Source organism: Xenia sp. Carnegie-2017, unplaced genomic scaffold, assembly GCF_021976095.1.
Source record: "Xenia sp. Carnegie-2017 unplaced genomic scaffold, XeniaSp_v1 HiC_scaffold_22, whole genome shotgun sequence".
Taxonomy (NCBI): Eukaryota; Metazoa; Cnidaria; class Anthozoa; order Malacalcyonacea; family Xeniidae; genus Xenia; species Xenia sp. Carnegie-2017.
In genome coordinates, this window is record NW_025813485.1 from 1961845 (window position 1) to 1980869 (window position 19025).

At 34.0% G+C, this 19025-nt stretch overlaps 3 protein-coding genes and 1 long non-coding RNA gene across 4 annotated transcripts; 3 read left to right on the top strand and 1 right to left on the bottom strand.

Annotated features, from left to right (window-relative positions):
* Positions 1-13: 13 nt before the first annotated feature.
* On the top strand, positions 14-1578 carry LOC124445268 (testis-specific serine/threonine-protein kinase 3-like). The gene has a single exon (XM_046995977.1). It carries the CDS (start codon positions 266-268, stop codon positions 1469-1471), a length of 1206 nt encoding a protein of 401 aa, XP_046851933.1. The 5' UTR covers positions 14-265; the 3' UTR covers positions 1472-1578.
* A 150-nt stretch (positions 1579-1728) lies between these two features.
* LOC124445260 (bone morphogenetic protein 1 homolog) lies at positions 1729-9511 on the bottom strand. Its single transcript, XM_046995964.1, is given in 14 exon segments — positions 1729-2353; positions 3031-3329; positions 3450-3566; positions 3635-3751; positions 3831-3953; positions 4272-4397; positions 4478-4834; positions 5048-5419; positions 5522-5720; positions 5993-6224; positions 7323-7368; positions 7371-7436; positions 8837-8968; positions 9306-9511. Coding segments are annotated over 14 exon segments (2715 nt in total). The 5' UTR covers positions 9415-9511; the 3' UTR covers positions 1729-1933.
* Positions 9512-9780: 269 nt separating this feature from the next.
* LOC124445414 lies at positions 9781-10352 on the top strand. Its single transcript, XR_006948144.1, has 2 exons — positions 9781-9865; positions 10223-10352. It is a non-coding gene; the product is annotated as an uncharacterized LOC124445414 (long non-coding RNA).
* Positions 10353-10861: 509 nt separating this feature from the next.
* Positions 10862-18989, top strand: LOC124446381 (gamma-tubulin complex component 3 homolog). Its single transcript, XM_046997224.1, is given in 21 exon segments — positions 10862-11188; positions 11618-11660; positions 11944-12005; positions 12221-12288; positions 12362-12436; positions 12601-12931; positions 13618-14067; positions 14261-14404; positions 14407-14426; positions 14705-14815; positions 14985-15081; positions 15250-15386; positions 15684-15748; positions 16109-16244; positions 16582-16650; positions 16726-16861; positions 16954-17042; positions 18027-18158; positions 18225-18365; positions 18476-18595; positions 18671-18989. Coding segments are annotated over 21 exon segments (2700 nt in total). The 5' UTR covers positions 10862-11103; the 3' UTR covers positions 18860-18989.
* The last annotated feature ends 36 nt before the right edge of the window (positions 18990-19025 follow it).

Here is a 19025-nt window from a genome sequence, read left to right on the forward strand (position 1 = left end):
TTGCTCGAAGATAATAAAATTTGCTTTATCATGCCGGTTTTTATACTAAAAGCAAAAAGTAGTGGAGCATGCGCACGCAGTAAAGAATGAATTTATCTAGTTACGTCACAGTGAGTAATTGCGCATGAGAAGTTGAAAGTACGAAACGGTTGTTGTCAGTGTGATATTGCATCTTATGCGCACTGATGAGTAGTATTTTGTTGAAGTTGTTTCTCTGGATTACAAAGTGAACCAGCTGCGTGCAATTTTCTGCTGCATCACGTCGATGTCAGCATCGCCTGAGGCGACAAAGGAGACACGACCAAGTTCCGTCGCTCCACCGACATCAAGTGTAACAAGTACAAGTAAACGTGACAGTAGCCCACCACCAGACTCTGCCGTTGCTGTTTTACAATCATATGGTTATACTTTAGGAGAATCACTCGGTAAAGGTTCCTATGCCGTTGTTAAAGCAGCATACTCGCAAAAACACAAAAAACGGGTTGCAATTAAAATAGTATCAAAAAGACGAGCACCAGATGACTATTTAACAAAATTTCTCCCTCGTGAAATTCAAGTAATGAAACGACTTCGTCATCCAAATTGCGTGTGCCTTTACGAGGCGATTGAAACGAGTTCTCGTATATACCTTGTCATGGATATGGCTGATAATGGCGATCTATTGGAACATATCAGATCAAAAGGTGCACTCTCAGAAGAAAAAGCCAGAGGTTATTTTAGACAGTTAATTGATGCCACAGCTTACATGCACGACAGGGATATTGTTCATCGCGATTTAAAATGTGAAAATCTTCTCCTAACCCAGCTTAACGCAATCATGATATCAGATTTTGGCTTCTCAAGAGTTCAAGCAAAAATTCCAGATTCGCAAAAACGAAAATTGAGTCGGACATTTTGTGGCTCGTATGCTTATGCTCCACCTGAAATCCTTCGAGGTATCGCTTATGATGGTACTATGGCAGATATTTGGAGCCTCGGAGTTGTATTATTTACTATGGTGTGTGCCAGTTTGCCTTTTGATGATAGCAATTTAAAGATTCTCTTGGAGCAAGTATCTAAAAGAGTACAGTTCCCTCGTAAGCGTGGTGCATTGTTGACAACTGAGGTGAAAAATTTGATTGGACGAATGCTAACAAGTGATGTCAGTGAGCGAATTGATATTGAAGGTATACGAAATGATCCGTGGTTTCGAAATAACAAAACGAGTACCGTGTCCATTTCAGAAGTAGATCCTAGTACAACCTCGACTCAATCTAACTCACATGAAGACGAGTCTTCTCATGAAAAAAAGAAAACCACTTGCAGTCCAGTTCGAGCTTCTGAGGACACTCCGCCAGTGCAGAGAATGTCTACACGATCAAGTACCAGAAAGAAAACAAAGGATGCTGACCCACCAGCAGAATTGCGTGATCTACCATCTAGTAGTAAGCAAGATGTACCTATCCCCATCACAAGCAAATCACAAGAGTGAAGTTTATTTTCACAACTGTCAAAGAATATTTTAATATTGGGAAAAACCCTGGACATCCGATCAATGTAATCAAAAAAAAAAAAATAAATAAAGTATTTCTCAATGTATTTTTGTGCAGTTACCCAACCGCTTAATGATACCTTCCCTTGGTTATCGGTTCATCGTCTTTTAGTGTAGCCAAAAATTGAGTCCTTGCCCCTTGCATTTTTTAGTATGTTTCCGTCTTCCTTTAGAGTTATTACAAGGCAAATAGGAAATTAGAACAAAAACTCAAAAACACATTTATTGATATCATTATATACACCGTAACTGCTATGTTTTTATACAAGTAATAAACTATACATGCCTATTTCATATTTTGTATTTGATGGCTATGTTATCATTTATGGATAGAGCTTGCACCTAATAAGTTAAGCAACCTGCAAGTGCTTTTCGAACAGTGTCGATAAATTATATAGTCGTCTAACAATCTAACTTTGCATTACTGCAAAAGTAAGCATGAAATCCTCGCCTTTGAATAGTCGAATCTGAATTAAAGATGAGAATTAGTTCCCTCCCAGGCGATATCTTGAACTTGCGTTCTATGCTTTCGCAATATCTGCCCAGAATTCTTTGATGCCTTCGATTAAGTGTTCTTAACTTGATCTCTAAGTAATCATATTTGCAGGAGTTTTCCCTTTCCAGTTCAAAAAAGTCAAATTTTAGATAAAGTTGATGTTTCCCAGTGTTTCTTATTCTCCATTCACAGCGAGTGTTGGCCGGATATTTTTGAGGAAAATGTTGTGATTTTATTGTTCCTTTGCTTTGCGTTAAAATCTTTTTACATTGAACGTTTTTCTTACTGCTGGTATATGATATCATAGTTTTAGTTTTTTGCGACGTCTAAAATGTTAAGCAATGATTGTATATTAGTGGCTAAAGCTGACGAGTACCGTAGTAGTTGAACTGGTAAGAATCACTAATGAGTACCGTAGTAGTTGAACTGGTAAGAATCACTAATGAGTACCGTAGTAGTTTAACTGGTAAGAATCACTAATGAGTACCGTAGTAGTTTAACTGGTAAGAATCACTAACGAGTACCGTAGTAGTTGAACTGGTAAGAATCACTAACGAGTACCGTAGTAGTTGAACTGGTAAGAATCACTAACGAGTACCGTAGTAGTTGAACTGGTAAGAATCACTAACGAGTACCGTAGTAGTTTAACTGGTAAGAATCACTAACGAGTACCGTAGTAGTTTAACTGGTAAGATTCATTTACGAGTACCGTAGTTAATTGAACAGATACAATGCACTGACGAGTACCGTCTTTAGGCAATCTGGGGCTGGTTGCGCAAAAGCCGAATGGCGCTATCCAATAGATAACAAAAATCTCTTAAAGGGGAAAAATATACGAATTGAACTGAGCAATCACTGAAAGAAAATATTACTTCTAAGATTACAAAATCTGTCGCAAGGAAAATGCAAACATCTTTTTTAGAAGTTTGAAAATTTTACCATGCAATGGATGCCGCTATTCAGACTTCGTGCGACCGGCCCCAGCATGAATACACTTACATACCTGAACATGATATATGATCCATATGTCATTAGACTTTAGCTCGATTTTCTCTCTGAAATCTTCTTTTCCACAAATTTTTTTCGATTTCAAGCTTTCATCAGAGTTGTATTGCAACAATATGTAGTTGAAGCAATTTTGAGCGCGTCGCCAAGGGACGTCTATTTTGATGCTGACGTGTGTCACTTGGGGAACTTGTATTTTCCATATGCAGTCAATATTGTGTGGTAAGGGTTTAGATAAAATCGGTGAAGTTATCTCTCCACTTGGTTTACTGTAAGTTACATTACATGATGACAACACTACAACGCAAAGAGAATTTTAAATTTTAGTCCTGATTCAATTCACGAATACGATGCAATCGTGTTTTTTCAACCTCATTGTTGTTCCTGCGTTTTGTTGAAAAATGTTGATTTTCATACCTTGACAACTATTTGTCTTTCCATGAAATATTCTTCCAGGTTGACATACACATTTGAAACTTCCGTCTTTGTTGAGACACTTGAAAGGACATGGAAAGCTCAAACATTCGTTGATATCTAAAATATAAGGATGTGAGAAATGAACATCATAGTCGTCAAATAACTGCATTTTGTCATTCTTGTACCATCACATGTTCTTTTGTCGTCATTCAGTTTGTATCCATGACGACACGAACAATTAAATCCACCAATGAAGTTTTCACAATAATGCGAACAAGGATTAAGTGCACATTCATCAATGTCTAAAGACAACAATACAAACGAATAATACAATTGTGAATTTCAAGTCCTTAAAATAAATGTTAGCTTTAAAAATGTTACCTGTACAAATCTTGTCGTGAGAAACAAGGTAGTGACCTCTGGGACATGTACATTGAAAACCACCAATCGTGTTTTCACAACCATGAGAGCATCCACCGTTGTTTTCTTCGCACTCGTTTTTATCTGAAAGAGATATTGTCGTGGCGTAAGATTTCAATGCATTTCCACCAAAAAACTCTACAAACACTTCAAAATATTACAGACAAGAACAATGAAAAAAACTTCCTGTAATATGAATTTTGGTTCTTTTATAATTCAACCTTATCCAGGCTCCAGCTCTCGATGGAGGTTAAAGTCCAGAAAAATATTTCAGGCAGACAAGATATGCACGTTGGAGCACTCGGTCTATCACCAGTGCTCATTTTTAAAATCCTAATTACTGCAAGAATTGTAGTATGCGTTTTTTATGTATTTTCGAGATGTGTGTTAAAACCATCTTACCTACGCATGTTCCATGTAAACCACGGACAAATGAGAATCCAGAACGACATCCACAAACATAACTACCTGGTTTATTTACGCATGCTTGTTCGCATTCTGATACTTTCTCTTCACATTCATCGATATCTACAACAATAATCAAACTTCAACTTTACCAAACTATTAATTAAATTATTAAGGCAATCGTTGAATAATTCAATTTTTACCGATGCTTTCATAACTTGCACTGAATCCAACTGCAGTTGTTTCATTATGAGGTGATGACGAATGGAAAATTATTCGAAATTTCGAAGAAGTAGACATGATTATGCCAGGATTGTTATTACCACAGAAACGACCATAAAATGTGGAAAATGGATGTTCACCATCTCGCAGGTCAACATAATCTAAGCAACCTATCTTGTTGTCGACACCTTTTAGATGGAATTCATTGAATGTTATCTTGATTTTATAACCATTGGGAACGCGAATCTGCCAAATGCAGTCCATGTTGGGACTATAACGCTGTGGGAAGCGTGGAGTGCTAAAGGAATCCTTCATGTTTATCATTTTTCGGCTACATTCTATAAAACATCATGGCAATTCACATGAAGGTTGGAAAGAAGATATTCATTTGGGACTTGATCACTCAGGAATTTTTCCCTATTTTGACTTATGCTTCTTCAAGAACATCATGAAATAATTACAGTTTCTTTGCAATGTAATACTTTTTTATCTATCTGTGTAAAATGTTTCGAAACACTGCACACAGAAAAAGGTGTTACACGTTCACATACCATCCGTTTTAAATCGAACTGCAAATCCTTTCTTAATGTTATAGTTGTTGCGCGTCACAAGCTGTGAATGCAGTCGGATATAGATGCTTTCTCCCAACACAGTGATTGGATCAGGTTTCTTATTACCGCATAGTTGAATAAGATATTGCGATAAAAATCCTTTGCCATTCCTAATGTCCAAATAATCATTCTTACATGTGCCCGAACCATCACTGCTTCCGACTGAGAAATCGTCAAAGATCAAGGTAAGTGAAGTTTTATTAGAGTGACGAATTGTGATAATCCAAATACGATCACGTGACACTGTATACGGAAATGGATAATTTGGCGAATGAAAGCTTCCTGATTTTGCAAAAATGGTGCCTCCGTGTTCTAAAATATACAAAACAAAATTGTTCCATTTCCAAAATTTTGTTGAATTAAAAATGAAGAAAATAACAAATTGAGTGATTTTTTTATGAAAAAGAAACATACCGTTGAATATATTACATTGATACATGAGATTCGTCTGAATCACATCTTGTTTACTAAGAGCAAAATTGTATGTTGAAAAGTACTGTTTTCCTAATTCTTCTTTTTTTATTTCGTCAAATTTGGGAAGAATTGTATCAACGCCAGTTTTTTTGCCAAAGAAATTTGAGCCGTAATGCATGATACTATGAAAGTCATAACGCTAGAATAGTGAAAGAACGTTGATGTCAAAACATTACATATTACTAACGACTACGAGCAAGTGAATTTCTAGGCTTCATTTAAGACTGGGCAATGCTTGAATCAGGATGGGAAAAGAAACTATTACTTAGCAATAAGTTGGAAAATTAAAGGCACGTTTGAATTTTCGTGCAAAAATTCATATTTTTACAGTACATTTTAAAATTATTTCGATAGACATTAAAAACAAAAATTTAGCTTTCTTACAAATCTCTGTGTTGGTCATAAAAGTACCTGGTCACGTGAATCAACATCTTCCTTCTGCAATTTCTTAAAATTAAACTTTTTGTTTTTACTAATGTTGTCGTAAAGAATTTGAATGTAGGTATCTCGGTCAGGTCGACTCTGTTCGTGCCAGAACCCAACAACATGACCAAGTTCATGAACAATAATGCCGAAAGTATCACAACGAATACCCAAAGACAAACGCTGTCTTCCTCCATAACGTCCAACATGCGAACAACAACTAAACGACAAAATCTTGGAAAATCATTCTTGTACAATCCATTTTCGGTGGTAAACTTGTTCAAACAGCTTATCAAATTATTTCATTTGCACGAGAATTTTTAGTTCATAAAACAACTAAATGCTGATTGTGCCGAAAACTTCTCAAAATGTTTTATTCAAAAAAAAGATTTGCGATGAAAGAATCATTAACGGAAAGATTATCAAATTATGATATGATTATGTTTATTTTGGCAATGCTTGTGTCGCTAATTCACGATCCTACTAAGTTGAGAAACTTTAGGTGGGGTTGCTCTCCCTGCCTCTGGTCGGATTGCCAATTTGCCGGAAATTTTTAGCTTTGTCGGGAATTCTGAATCACCTCAATTGAAAATTCCGACAAAAGGTTATTGAAGTTTCAACGAGAGCAGTACTAATGTTTTAAAATGTTAGTCATTCGATAGTATTTTGGAATCATTGACTTTAGTTTCGTGACATTAACTGCGTACGTTAGTGGTCTGAAAGATTGACTGAAACACCTTTCCCCCTAAAGTTTCCGGCAAAAGTACAAAATGCGCTTTGTTGTGAAATAGCGATATGCAAACGTTGATATTCTTGTAGAATAACGTTTTGTAAAGTGTATTTTTGGATGTTTTATAATTCATATACCTATCATGTACGTTATTAAAGTAATCTTAAGGGAAATATGAATTTTGTCGGAATTCACTGATCACAAAGCTTTGCCCTCTCACGCCAGAGGCAGGATTTTGTCCACTGATCCTGCTAATGTAAAGTCTTTCCTTTACTAAAAGCACATATCTTCGAAACATGCCGAGTTTCCTCTAAAATGTTTTCCTACTTCAAACACACGCTTAAAACAGAATTCATGGTCCATGGAGAATGTAAAGGCGAAGTTTGTGTGTTATAACATAGAACTAAGAAGAATGTGCTTTTAGTGTTACAATTTTAATAGAAGTATGTGCTTTTATTAAGAGATAGACCTGAAAAGCGATGTCCACGATTAAAGCTTGACGAGCATTTAATTAAAACTTTGGGTTTTAGCTACCGGTGAAGTTGTACCAAAATTGTTTTACTAAGATGTTAAGTACAATTTTCTCACCCTTTTCCACTGTATATGTATACATAGTCTTTTTCGTCAGTTTTTGGACAAAATCCAAGCAAGTATAGCTTTGCCAATGATTCATTGCTTCTCGAATCTTTTCTTTAGTTCTATCTAGATGAAATAGTTGGTTCTCATGACGGAAGGATACCCAATAACAAATTAGCTAAAATATTAGGGATAGGTAGTCATATACATAGTTTGACAAGCAACATATGCAAGCAAAAATGTGCTCTAGCCTGTACTGTTTAAAAACGTAAAATTAATATATGTCGAAATACTTTAGCTGCGGGAAAATTATTCGTTTTTGTGGATATCATTAAGTACATGTTGTTCACCATGCCTATACATTGATATAATAGACTAGTATATAAGCTGTTCATTCAGAGTTTTATGAACCATATAGTCCTATCTGAAACACATCTATTACTAACTCTCGAGTAAAGTTATATTCTATGTGAAACTGTGAAGGTCTAGTTTATCCTGTATCTAATTACTGTGTACAAAGATTAATGAACTATGAGACTGTGGTGATGATTGTGTGCAGAAGACAATAAGTTGCCATGACATTTCAGCTGTTAAAACTTTGAATGAAATTTCCTCAAAAATGTCATCAAATAAACCACAGTATTTCTAATTTTTTTTGAAACTTGTTTTTTATGGTAGAGTGAGATCTGAAAATAGTCAAATAAATAAGGAATCTTTATATTTGTAACAACTGTGGAGATTTAGAAATGTATAATTTTGTCAAAACAACGGGAATTGAGTTTTCTTAACTTGACAAATACAACAATCGGTTTGAAAAGTACACAAAAGTGGGCACTTAAAACACCGTCCAATGTACTCAAAACTGACAGGTTTTCGTTGTTTGTTTACGAGCTCATTACAAAGTATGCGACGAACTGTTATTGTTTGAGAGCAAATTTCGTTATCATAACCTTGAAAGATTACAGAAGACGACCTTCGTATTATTAAAAGTACAAACAGGGTTTTCCACTATCACGGTTTAATCTATTGAGATAACAAAGGTGATGATTGACAAAAAATATTTCTTTGTATGATATGACGATGATAAGTCACAAAAGCGTCTTGAAAATCAACAATCATTTATTATAGCGCTGAGTTAAAGTTTAGGATTGTTGTGACACGAGTCTCCCAGTATCTACTAAATTGTTCTATAGTCGTAATACTTTTATCAATAAAAACAATGGGATGCCTACAATTTCTTTTTAATATCCGTGATACACGCAATAGTTTTTATGGCGTAACTACCAGCTTTGTTAAATACTGACTTTTGCTTATCTCGGTAAAATAAATTTGCGTATTGACGACAAATTTGCATAAAACGCGCAAATGACAATAGTTTTATATAAAGTCATTCAATGTTATGCATATTGACGTAAAGTTCTGAGAGTAAGGTTAAAGGTTGGAAAATATTTAGTTGCTCTAACATAAGATAAACTCCAAGGGATCATGTTCAGTTATGCACTATAATGAGTACTATATTATCATACTTGAAAAATGATCAGCAATAACGTATGGAATAATTCCCCCAGGCCATAATTTCACCTTCTCTGCTGTCGCTGCTCTACGTGTTCGAGCCGGCGCTTTATCTAACAATATATCACCGTCAATGACATTGGCTTCTGAAATACAAGTGAAGAAAATTTATAAACAAGGAAATAAGTAATTCCATAACAGTTACAAAGTGATAGTGATTTTTTGCTACATAAAATGAAATTGAATGCCAATGCCGAACATAGAAGCTCACTTGACTAAAACACTAAATGACAGTATTATCGTACAACAGCGGTCCTTTTTGAAAGATCCTAATAGCGCAAAAACACAAATAAGTGCATATTTGGTTTTGAATGTCTTAAACATGAAAAAGTTATGCCTTCTTTTGACTTCAAGTTGATACTTCACTGGAATAAATGAAGTATCAAAATAGTCGAAGAATTCATACGTTTCTTCAATTTACACCTGAACAAAGCCTTCCGTATACGGACCCATATCTTTCAAGAAGAGCCCACCAAATACATATTGTAGATACCAAAACATGAAACTTCGAACATCGAGTAATCTTAACCATAATATTATCGATAAAACGCGTATAACAGTTTCGTAAAAATACCAGTAGGTGCCCTCGCTGTACTTTGACAGTTGCCGTATACAGGAGCTTGTTTTTAACGCGAAGTCTATAAATAGTTAGTAAAAAGCATTAACACGCTTTATTGTATTGCTTAGCCTACTTCCGGTTTGGCGGTAGAAGAGATCAAGACATCAGGAATGTACAATTATGGTTGTCACGAAGACAGGTATGGCTTAGACATTATGTCTTGATGATTTGATATTTCACATATTGTGTTTTAAGTGAATGATAATCGCAGTTCTTGAAATTCCTACTTCTTAGATAAACTTGATATCAACTTGAAATATCCAATGAGATGCAGTGTGATTCAAAAAATTTTATTCTCATTCTTCAGTTTTAACTAAGATGAACTTAGTCGTCACATATTGGTTCATAATTGGCTGACATAAAGGTAGAGAAAAGGTTGTATGTATGATCAAACTGTGTTTCTTTCAACACGATATTCCAAATTATTTCCAAATTATTCTTTTCCTGTCTTTATGACTTCATTTGAACAATACAGGGAAAATGGGAGTAGAATAATGTTTCTTTTAATCACACAAACAGGAAATGTGCTTTTGGAAGTTGCAAGGCACCATAAAAAAACACATTTTGAGTTTTCTTCAAACGCTGTTTTGTTAAAACGAGACAACCAAACTTTTTGACATGTGATTATATTGCCTTGATTAAAATTTGTATGTGCGTTTCCTTCTACATGGAACAATAAATCTATAAGGACTCAAAACAACATTTTTTGCCTTTTTGTCAGAACCATTGATACCTAAAATGAGATGTTGATTTTCATGATTGATGCTTTGGCTGGACAGGAAACTTTTCTTCTTATCTATCAAAATTTTCCTGATAGTTTGTATGTGGTAATTATATTACGGAAAAACCTGCATAATTTTACAATTGTGTCTTTATCATTGTGATTTGTATGAGCTCAGCTGCATCTTTTTACCGGAAAGGAAATCAACGTAAAACTGTTATTTTCCCAAGTGTTTTCTTATCTTTAATTGAAAACAAAGCATGGATATCAATAAAATAACCATACGTTGACATATATGAAATATTTCGGAAGTTTTTTGGGGGGTTAATTTGATCGCACAGCATGCATGACGAAAAAAACTTTGAATACGTTTAGTAAGGTCATTATCATAAGTGCGTTAGAAATTCTTTGAGACATAGAACATCAAATGTTTTTGTTATTTTTTGTTGGCCTTTCATGACTCCGTGCTCTTTTGTTCAACATTCATATAGTTGAAAGTGTGTTGAATAGATTTTTATTCTAAATGCTTGAGAAAGTTCAAGGTCATAGTTTGTCGTCTGTAATAACTTGTCATCTGTCATTGCGACCTTGCTATTTATACAAATCATTGATGTCTTTCCTCTTTTGGAAAAGAAAAAAGCGTTCCAATCTAGCCCTCTTTTTGACCTCCTGTTGAAATGAAAAATTCCGCGGAACACAACGACAAGCCTGGTGACGAGAGTATAATGGGATACAACAGTGGAGAACGGAGTGCCAATGTATTATTAATGTACAAGATGGGATTGTGTCATTATCTGCAAAATGAGTGTAAAACGTGATGTAAATTGTTAATACATAAGATGAAAATGTAATTTGAGTCTTCCATTTTGTTCGAAATAAGAATGTCAAACTATCAAGAAGAAGTGATATCGCATTTAGTCTTAATTTTGACTTCCAAATTTTTGCAAAAAGACAAAGGTTCTCCAGGTATAAAAATTGTAAGAGTTTACTGTGACATTTTGTCGATTTACTGTCAAATGGTCAGTTTTGTATTATGGTTAGTATTGTGCATTTTCCACATTTGTAAACACCAAATTTAACAATATGTAATATGTATAGAACAATTTGTAACCTGATTTGCCAATGCAGATCAAAGAATCTTATTTAGTCAATGTTTTTACCAAGACGCATGGATTTCCTCTTCATCTCACCAACTTCCATCACTGTCCCTTTTACTTTTAAAAATTAAGTAAAACTGGAAATAAATTTTTCTGTTTTCTGTCAATGGACTCGAATGATGTTAATTACTACTTCTAGTGCTTTAAAAGCGAAAAACAAATTTTTATTTAGTTAAAAGTGTTTGGTTAGTAAATTAAAATGTTTGACTCAAAAAACTGTTTTGTCCCCTTATTTTAGAAGTGGCAGAATTTTTTCCTTACGCACTTCGTGTTCTTGGAAGGTAAATTTTGGCAAATATTGAGTTTATAAAGTAAAGACTTATCAGAACACTAGGATTACTTACGAATTTGTGGGTTTGATTTCTTGGGCATTTTGAGGAAGAATATTTTTATTGTGGTACTTTCATGAGAATGATGACATAAATATTGTTCTGTTTTAATGCTCTTTTGTATCATATGCAATGAGATTAGCAATTTCATTGTAAATTTGAACTCCTAGTACTTTCTAAATATCATATTCAATAATACAATAACTGATGAATTATTTTAATGTTTTTCCCTCAGCCACTTTGCTCCATTGGTTTCAAAGGATGAATTTCAGATTGTTGAGCGTCTAAAGAGGCAGTGTATGTAGTTATATTATCTTGTTATTCTCTTTGCCACGGAGAATTTATCTTAGTATGGAAATTATTTGAAACTTATATATTTATGTGTGCCTGGTAACTTGTGATTTAACATCTTGTTATGTAAATTGATGAAAAGTTCAAACTATTAAAGGAACATGTATATCTACATAACAATCGTCTATTATTAAAATTTTTTTCCTTTTAAATTTCAACAGTTGTGAATGACAACCAAGAGAAAAATGCCGCACTCCTTAATGACTTATACAATAAAATTTTATCAAGGGTATGACCTTATAACTTCTTTTCTTCTCCAACATTTACAGAATTTCTATAATATGTATATATATTTGATTTAGAGTACTTTAAAAAATCGTTGGTCTGTTCTGTATTTGCTATCAATTCTTCGAAATGAAGATAAAACTGATTCTAAGGTACATAATTTGCTGTTTAATCCTACAACATCAAGTTATAATAGAGGACAGTGAAATATGGGAGAGATTAAATCTAAATATTTAAGAATCTTATATTGTGAATTGCAGTTTTCTGTGCATAAAATTAATATAACTAAAATGTCTTGTCTTTTCAAATAATCAAGTCTAAAGGAATGCCATCATTCTTTGGTCGTGGGTTGCCTGTCTTGTCCACCTCAACTCCTCAATACCCTTTAAAATCCACCCTTGCTCCTACTGGTCCTTCGTCTGGAAGCAGTAGTGGTATTAGCAGCATTTCCCATTCTGCAAGAAACACCTCTTCGGCTACTGCTCTTTCAACTGGTGTCCATTCCTTGACAAGTGATAAGAATTCTTTGACTTTACCCACAGCTTCATCATCTGCAGTGTCAGTAAAAGAAAACAGCAGATTTCAAACACCTGGCATAAAACTATTGCAAGAATACAGGAAGAAGTTGAGAGATGAAAGTGGAAACAGTAAGTAAGGATTATTTATCTCATGTGTAATGGTGTAGACTGGTGTACAGTGGTGGATTTTTGAGGGTGTCGGGGGTGCACTGTGCACACCCACCAAAATTGTTTAGCATCCCCAACAAAAATTCTAAAATGGTATTACGTACTGTAGAAGATTAATATAACATTATTAGAGGCTATGAAATTGTACAATCAGACAAAGTACATAAAATTAGAACTTCTCGTTTCAAAGGCAATTACATATTTTACACTACCACCACTTCCAATTGAGCTATTACCAAGCGCATTTTCATAGAAACAATAAAATGCACATTCATTAACGAAAAAGATACAAAAATATTTTTAAAAAGTAATAACTATTTCATTTAAATTTACGTAAATTCACTCATCTGTAATCCTAAAAATCTACCATAGTCCGAGGCCTTTGCAACTTTAGCTAGGATAGCAATGCACCCCCCCTTGAAAAATCTGCACACCTCCTGTCAAGTGAGCATCGTTCCCCCCTGCTTGAGTATACTTGAGTTACCGGTGTATACTTTTATGTAGTGATGTGTACTGATGAAAAATGCATTGGTTTGAAAGAAAAGATTTTTTGCCCATATGATTTGACTTGTTAAAACTGCATCCATGTAGAAATAACGTTTCCGCAATTGATATTTGAATTTTATTTTAATATTTCGTTTTATCAGCATCGTTTGAAGCTGCAGATGCTGTTCTTATACGAGACTTGATATACATCTTTCAAGGCATTGACGGCAAGTTTATAAAATTTGATCAAATTGAGGATGCTTACAGAATTGATCGTGACATCGGAGTATCGTCGGCTACTCGAGCTCTTGTTAACAAACTTTGTGAATTAGGTTGGTTGTATCTGAAAATAAGACGTTTTCTTGATGCCCGTTCTGGTAATAAAGCACTAGGACTTGTTGGACAGAGTTTTTGTGCTGCTTTGCAACTAGAACTAACGGAATATTACCGTTTGATTGCTGTATTTGAAAGTCAGCAAAAACAATTTTTTGACGAAGGTCTTGGTGAAGAAACAGGCACTAATACATTAACATTAAGAAGACTGCTTGTATGGACATATACTCCTCTTTTAAGACTCAAGACATTGGCTGCACTCGTAGAAATTTGCAAAGGTATTAATAATTAGGTTGCTCCTATCACTGTTTATCAAGTTCAAAGATTTTATTAATCTTCAATTACTTTTCTAAACCTTGGAAACCTGTTATCGAATGAAATCTGTTTTTTTCTGCTATAAATGCAGCTCATATGATCGACATTTTTTGTTATTGGTCGATGAATCTAAATAAGTAGCTATGTTGTATTTAGGTAAAAAAGGAGGCTCTCTTTTATCAGCAATTCATTCGTACATGCAACATGGTGATCCATACGTTAAATCCCTCGTAAAGCACATACTTAATCAAGTGGCACAACCTGTAAAGATCATTTTATCGCGATGGATTTACGAGGGTGAATTGAGGATACTTACAACGAAGTATGAAGATACAATTTTTAATTTGAGCATTTCGTTTACTGAAAAGAAATATTCGTCACTAAACAGCTACGTAGCAAAATCGATGAAATTGAAGGACATAATTTCTTTTCTTTTCACCCAAACCATGTTGTTGGGCATTTTGTATACCTAATCTCTGACACCAAGAATAACGACCATTATACAAACGTTACATGATTATGAAAAGAATGTATAAAGTCAGAACACGTAATTTACAAAAATTGACGCTTGTTCATAATTTCATTATAAAATCTTTTTAGTTCTTTGTGGCTGCTGACTACAGCGTTCCTGATGAACGCTTATGGTTTGAAAAGTACAGTATTAGGAAAGCTATGTTGCCGTCTTTCGTGTCTTTTGAGTTGGGCACAAAGGTTGGTGTTGCATATCTTTAGTTACAAACAATTTTTGTACAGATTATTTTTAACTGCTGTTTCCTCCAGGATAATGATTGTTTTCGGGGAACTTGCATTGCAGTTCTACCTTGCTTGATGTGTTGCTCGCTAGTATAGTCAAACGTCGTTATTATATCTGTTTTTGTAGATATTGAACATTGGAAAGTCAATCAACTTTATTCGTCATATTTGTTATGATCGTTTCATCCTGAAGGAACGCAAATTGTTGAGTGAAACTGGTCAAGGTAAAGGTTATTATGTTGTATTTAACATGCATTGAACATGGCGATCACAAAAGAACGAATGCGTTTTATTTCTGCTTGATGATCTTTGTTTAAAATATTGCACACGATTATTGTTAAATTCCTGTTTATTAAAATTTACTTATATTTTATCTTGTTTAAATATCTTAGGCTCATCTAATTTAACAGATCAAGCAGACTTTGGTGGAACTGCGCTTCAGGAAGCTATTGATAAAGCATATAAAGAAACAAGCAAATATCTTCTTGAGATTCTCATTAACAAGTACAAATTTGTGGAACATCTTAAGGTTGGTTGGGAATAAATATGCCACAGTCTGTGTAATAATACATTTTATTCTTTTGATGAATCATGATAATAAGTCAAACGTCGGATTCGTAGCCCGGAAGGAAGGAAGATTACGAGAATTTTTATTATTCCTTTCGATGAGTTTCTGCCTTTATTTCGCAGACTTTTTGCCGGCTATTGAGTGAGGGAAGGTAGGTTGCTGAAATGTTGATCATTTCTTTAAATACTGGGGGGAATTTTTATCAGTTAATAAAAAGATTTTCAACATATTAGTAATTTTTAATATTTATATCATTAGGGAATGAGACGGTATCTTCTTCTTGGCCAAGGCGACTTCATACGACATCTAATGGATTTACTTGAGTAAGTTTTGTAGTATATAATAATATGTTTGTTAGAAAATTTATATGAAACTGCATAAACTCATGCCAACAATATAGGTATGCATATCAACTTTTGTTAAATATGAAATATAATTTATCTGTTTGTGATGAGTGGCGAAAATTTCAATCATTAATCATGCATCACATATCCATATCTCCCAAAAAACCTGTGGATGTTTGACGTTGTGGGGATATAATTACTACCAAACAGTTAACTGATGTACTACAGAACAATGTTTGTCGTGACTAATGTCACATATATCCTTTGTCATAAATTGCTGAAATTCCTTCATATTCATGGCGTGGTCAACTTTAATCGAATCGTTTCGTACCATTTTAGGCCAGATCTGGCAAAACCAGCTAGTACATTATACACTCATAATCTGTCTGGTGTTCTCGAAGCTGCAATTAGAGCTACTAATGCTCAATTTGAAGATCCTGATATCATCAAGAGACTCGATTGCAGACTATTAGAGGTAATATTATGTATAGACCTTACAATTTAGTTTTGAACTTGTTCTGTTTAGAAAGCTGTGTTAGTTGCATGTTTATTTTTATTCATTTAATTGAGGTAACTGTATAGAAACTGTATGAAAACATTTTCGAATAAACAAAGCATCATTTTAATTTATTAAAATGTTTTCTGGCAAGTGTTGAAACAAAATAATTATACAAATATTTTGAATGTGATATGACAGCACAGTAGAAACGAAACCAATAACGAATGCTGTAGAATTGAGCCTAAATAGAGATTATATCGTTCTATATGTTAGCCACTGTCATTCATGAAAAGTAAAAAAATTCTCTCAACAGGTTTCTGCTGGTGATTCTGGATGGGATGTTTTCAGTCTGTGCTACAAAGTTGACGGACCAATTGGAACGGTAATGTAAAGTGGTGAAAAACAAACTTTATTGTGTGTGCTTTTAATTTGAATCATCATGTATTGCGTTGTGTAGGTGTTTACTCCTGAATGTACTCTAATGTACCTAAGGATATTTAACTTCTTATGGCGAGCGAAGAGAATGGAATACATCTTGACTGCTACATGGAAAGCACAAATATCGTATTCGAGATTGTTTCGATCATTGCCAGGTTTTATCATTTTTCCTATGTAAATTACTAGAGAAATTTCATTATCTAGATGTCTCGTACTTCTTTAGTAAATTATTACTTGTTCCCAATAGAACTGACGGGTGTTCTACATACATGTTATGCTTTGAATTCAGAAATGATTCATTTTATTAATCAAATGCAATACTACATAACGTTTGAGGTAAGTTGATGTTGTCAACACGTTTCTTTTTTCGTGCCTATGAAAAATCTGAAAACGAGTATCAAATCTTCAATTAGCAACTTTCCTACGTATAATAAGAAGGAAGGTTCCTTTTGTGTTCGTAATAATTTCTGTCTTGTTCTTCTTTATTGTCTACAACTATGTACGTAGATTTTTTAAGCTCGCACATGACTCACACTGTCACACACATGTTATTTTAACATGTTTGTTAGTGAAAAACAACTATTTATGTATGATTTGTGCTCACACATGACACACTCAAACTTATTATTTTCACGTGTACAAGTTAAGAAAATATAGGGTGACTTTCGTGATTAAAATACTTCCACTTTTGTAAATGTGCCAAGTTGATTGTTCTTTTTAGTAGTTTAAGAATTTTTCATGGCCGTATGCGTGCATTATTGTGAAAACTTGTGCATACACGAAAAACCTGTTTCTACACCAAACGCTAGTTCACACATATAAAACATGCACATTGGTAAAAATCGTGTTAATGCACGAAAGCTTCTGCACACATGAAAAATATGCACATAATGTTTTCCTTAATTTAGTTTTTTCTTTCACCTTAAAAAATGTCTTACCATAAAAAATCTCTGAACGACGAGCAGCATTGCCAGAAAAATTGTAAATTGAATATGGCTGTGTAGAACTCAAATTAGACCAAATTAAATTGAAAAACACTTGGAAACAAGAACAAAAATACGAAAAATATGTCGATAAATATACTGGATAACACAAATGGCTCTTCACAAGACTATAAACATCTAAATGAATTTGTATAACAATAAAATTATCGAACCGTCTGAACAAGCAACCAAAAATCGGAACCGAAAAATTGGATCCGACAAAACGGATCGTGTAAACGGGCCTTTATATAAATAACAATGATGATTTTAAACTGGTTATATGAAATGAATAATTAGTTGTATATGTAGATAAACAAGAGATTGCGTAATTATTTAGATTTTAGAATGCTGTTGGGCTGAGCTTTTAAAGAAAGTTCATGAGTCTACAAACCTTGATGATATAATCACAGCACATGAGAATTTTCTTAATTACATATTATCAAGCTGTCTCATTGATAACAACTCCAAGGTTCGTTTATTATTTGGCTTATTATTTTGGTTCATCGCAGTAAATGTTTATTTTCTTGTATTTCAGGACATGTTGGATCAACTACGTGCAATATTTGATCAAATTATAAAGTTTCAGCAAACACAAGACGCTTTATTCTCTCGAGCTCTTTTTGAGTTAAAATCGAGGAAAAAAAGAACGGACGATATTCAGAAAAATACAGATGATGTCAGTTTACTTTTAAAGAGTTCACCAGGATAATTGTCATCTGATTTCTAAATTCATTGTTTTACATTATATAACACTGTTGATTAATGTGAACTCTATGTACAATGTAGGGATGTTGGGGGTTCACAGTGACCGAAGAAGAACAAGAAGAATGGAGGCAAGAAGATTTCAGGACAGAGTTTTTACCAGTTCAAAAGGCTCAACTTCAGATTGTTTCTCAATCTTATGAGGTTAGCTTTTAAACTAATGTCATTAAATATTTACTTCGTTTTGTATGTTCCTAGCTGAAAGCAATTTTTTTTTAGAACTTGGTGGAACAATTTCTTTTGAAGTTGACAAGTCATTCGGACGTGAATTTACGATTTCTCAGTTTCCGTTTGGATTTTAATGAGCATTACAAGAAGAAAGAACCTCGTCTGCGTAGTACGTTGTCAGTTAAATACACAAGGAGGAAAGGCTTCTCACCAGGAAAGCAGAAAGTTGATTCTAATTAAAAGCGGGTAGGCCAACTCTAAACCAGAGTCGTTTACCTAAAAGACGCCTTGTTGTCATTTTTCTCATGTTGTCATTTCTGAAATGTTTTCATTTGTATTTTGATATAAATAAATGAGTTTTACGCATTGATATTTTATCACTTAAATCACGACGTAAGCTTTTCAC

Bases quoted from the DNA above. Each gene is read 5' to 3' on its own strand.
- LOC124445268 (XM_046995977.1), top strand. From the start codon at position 266: ATGTCAGCATCGCCTGAGGCGACAAAGGAGACACGACCAAGTTCCGTC.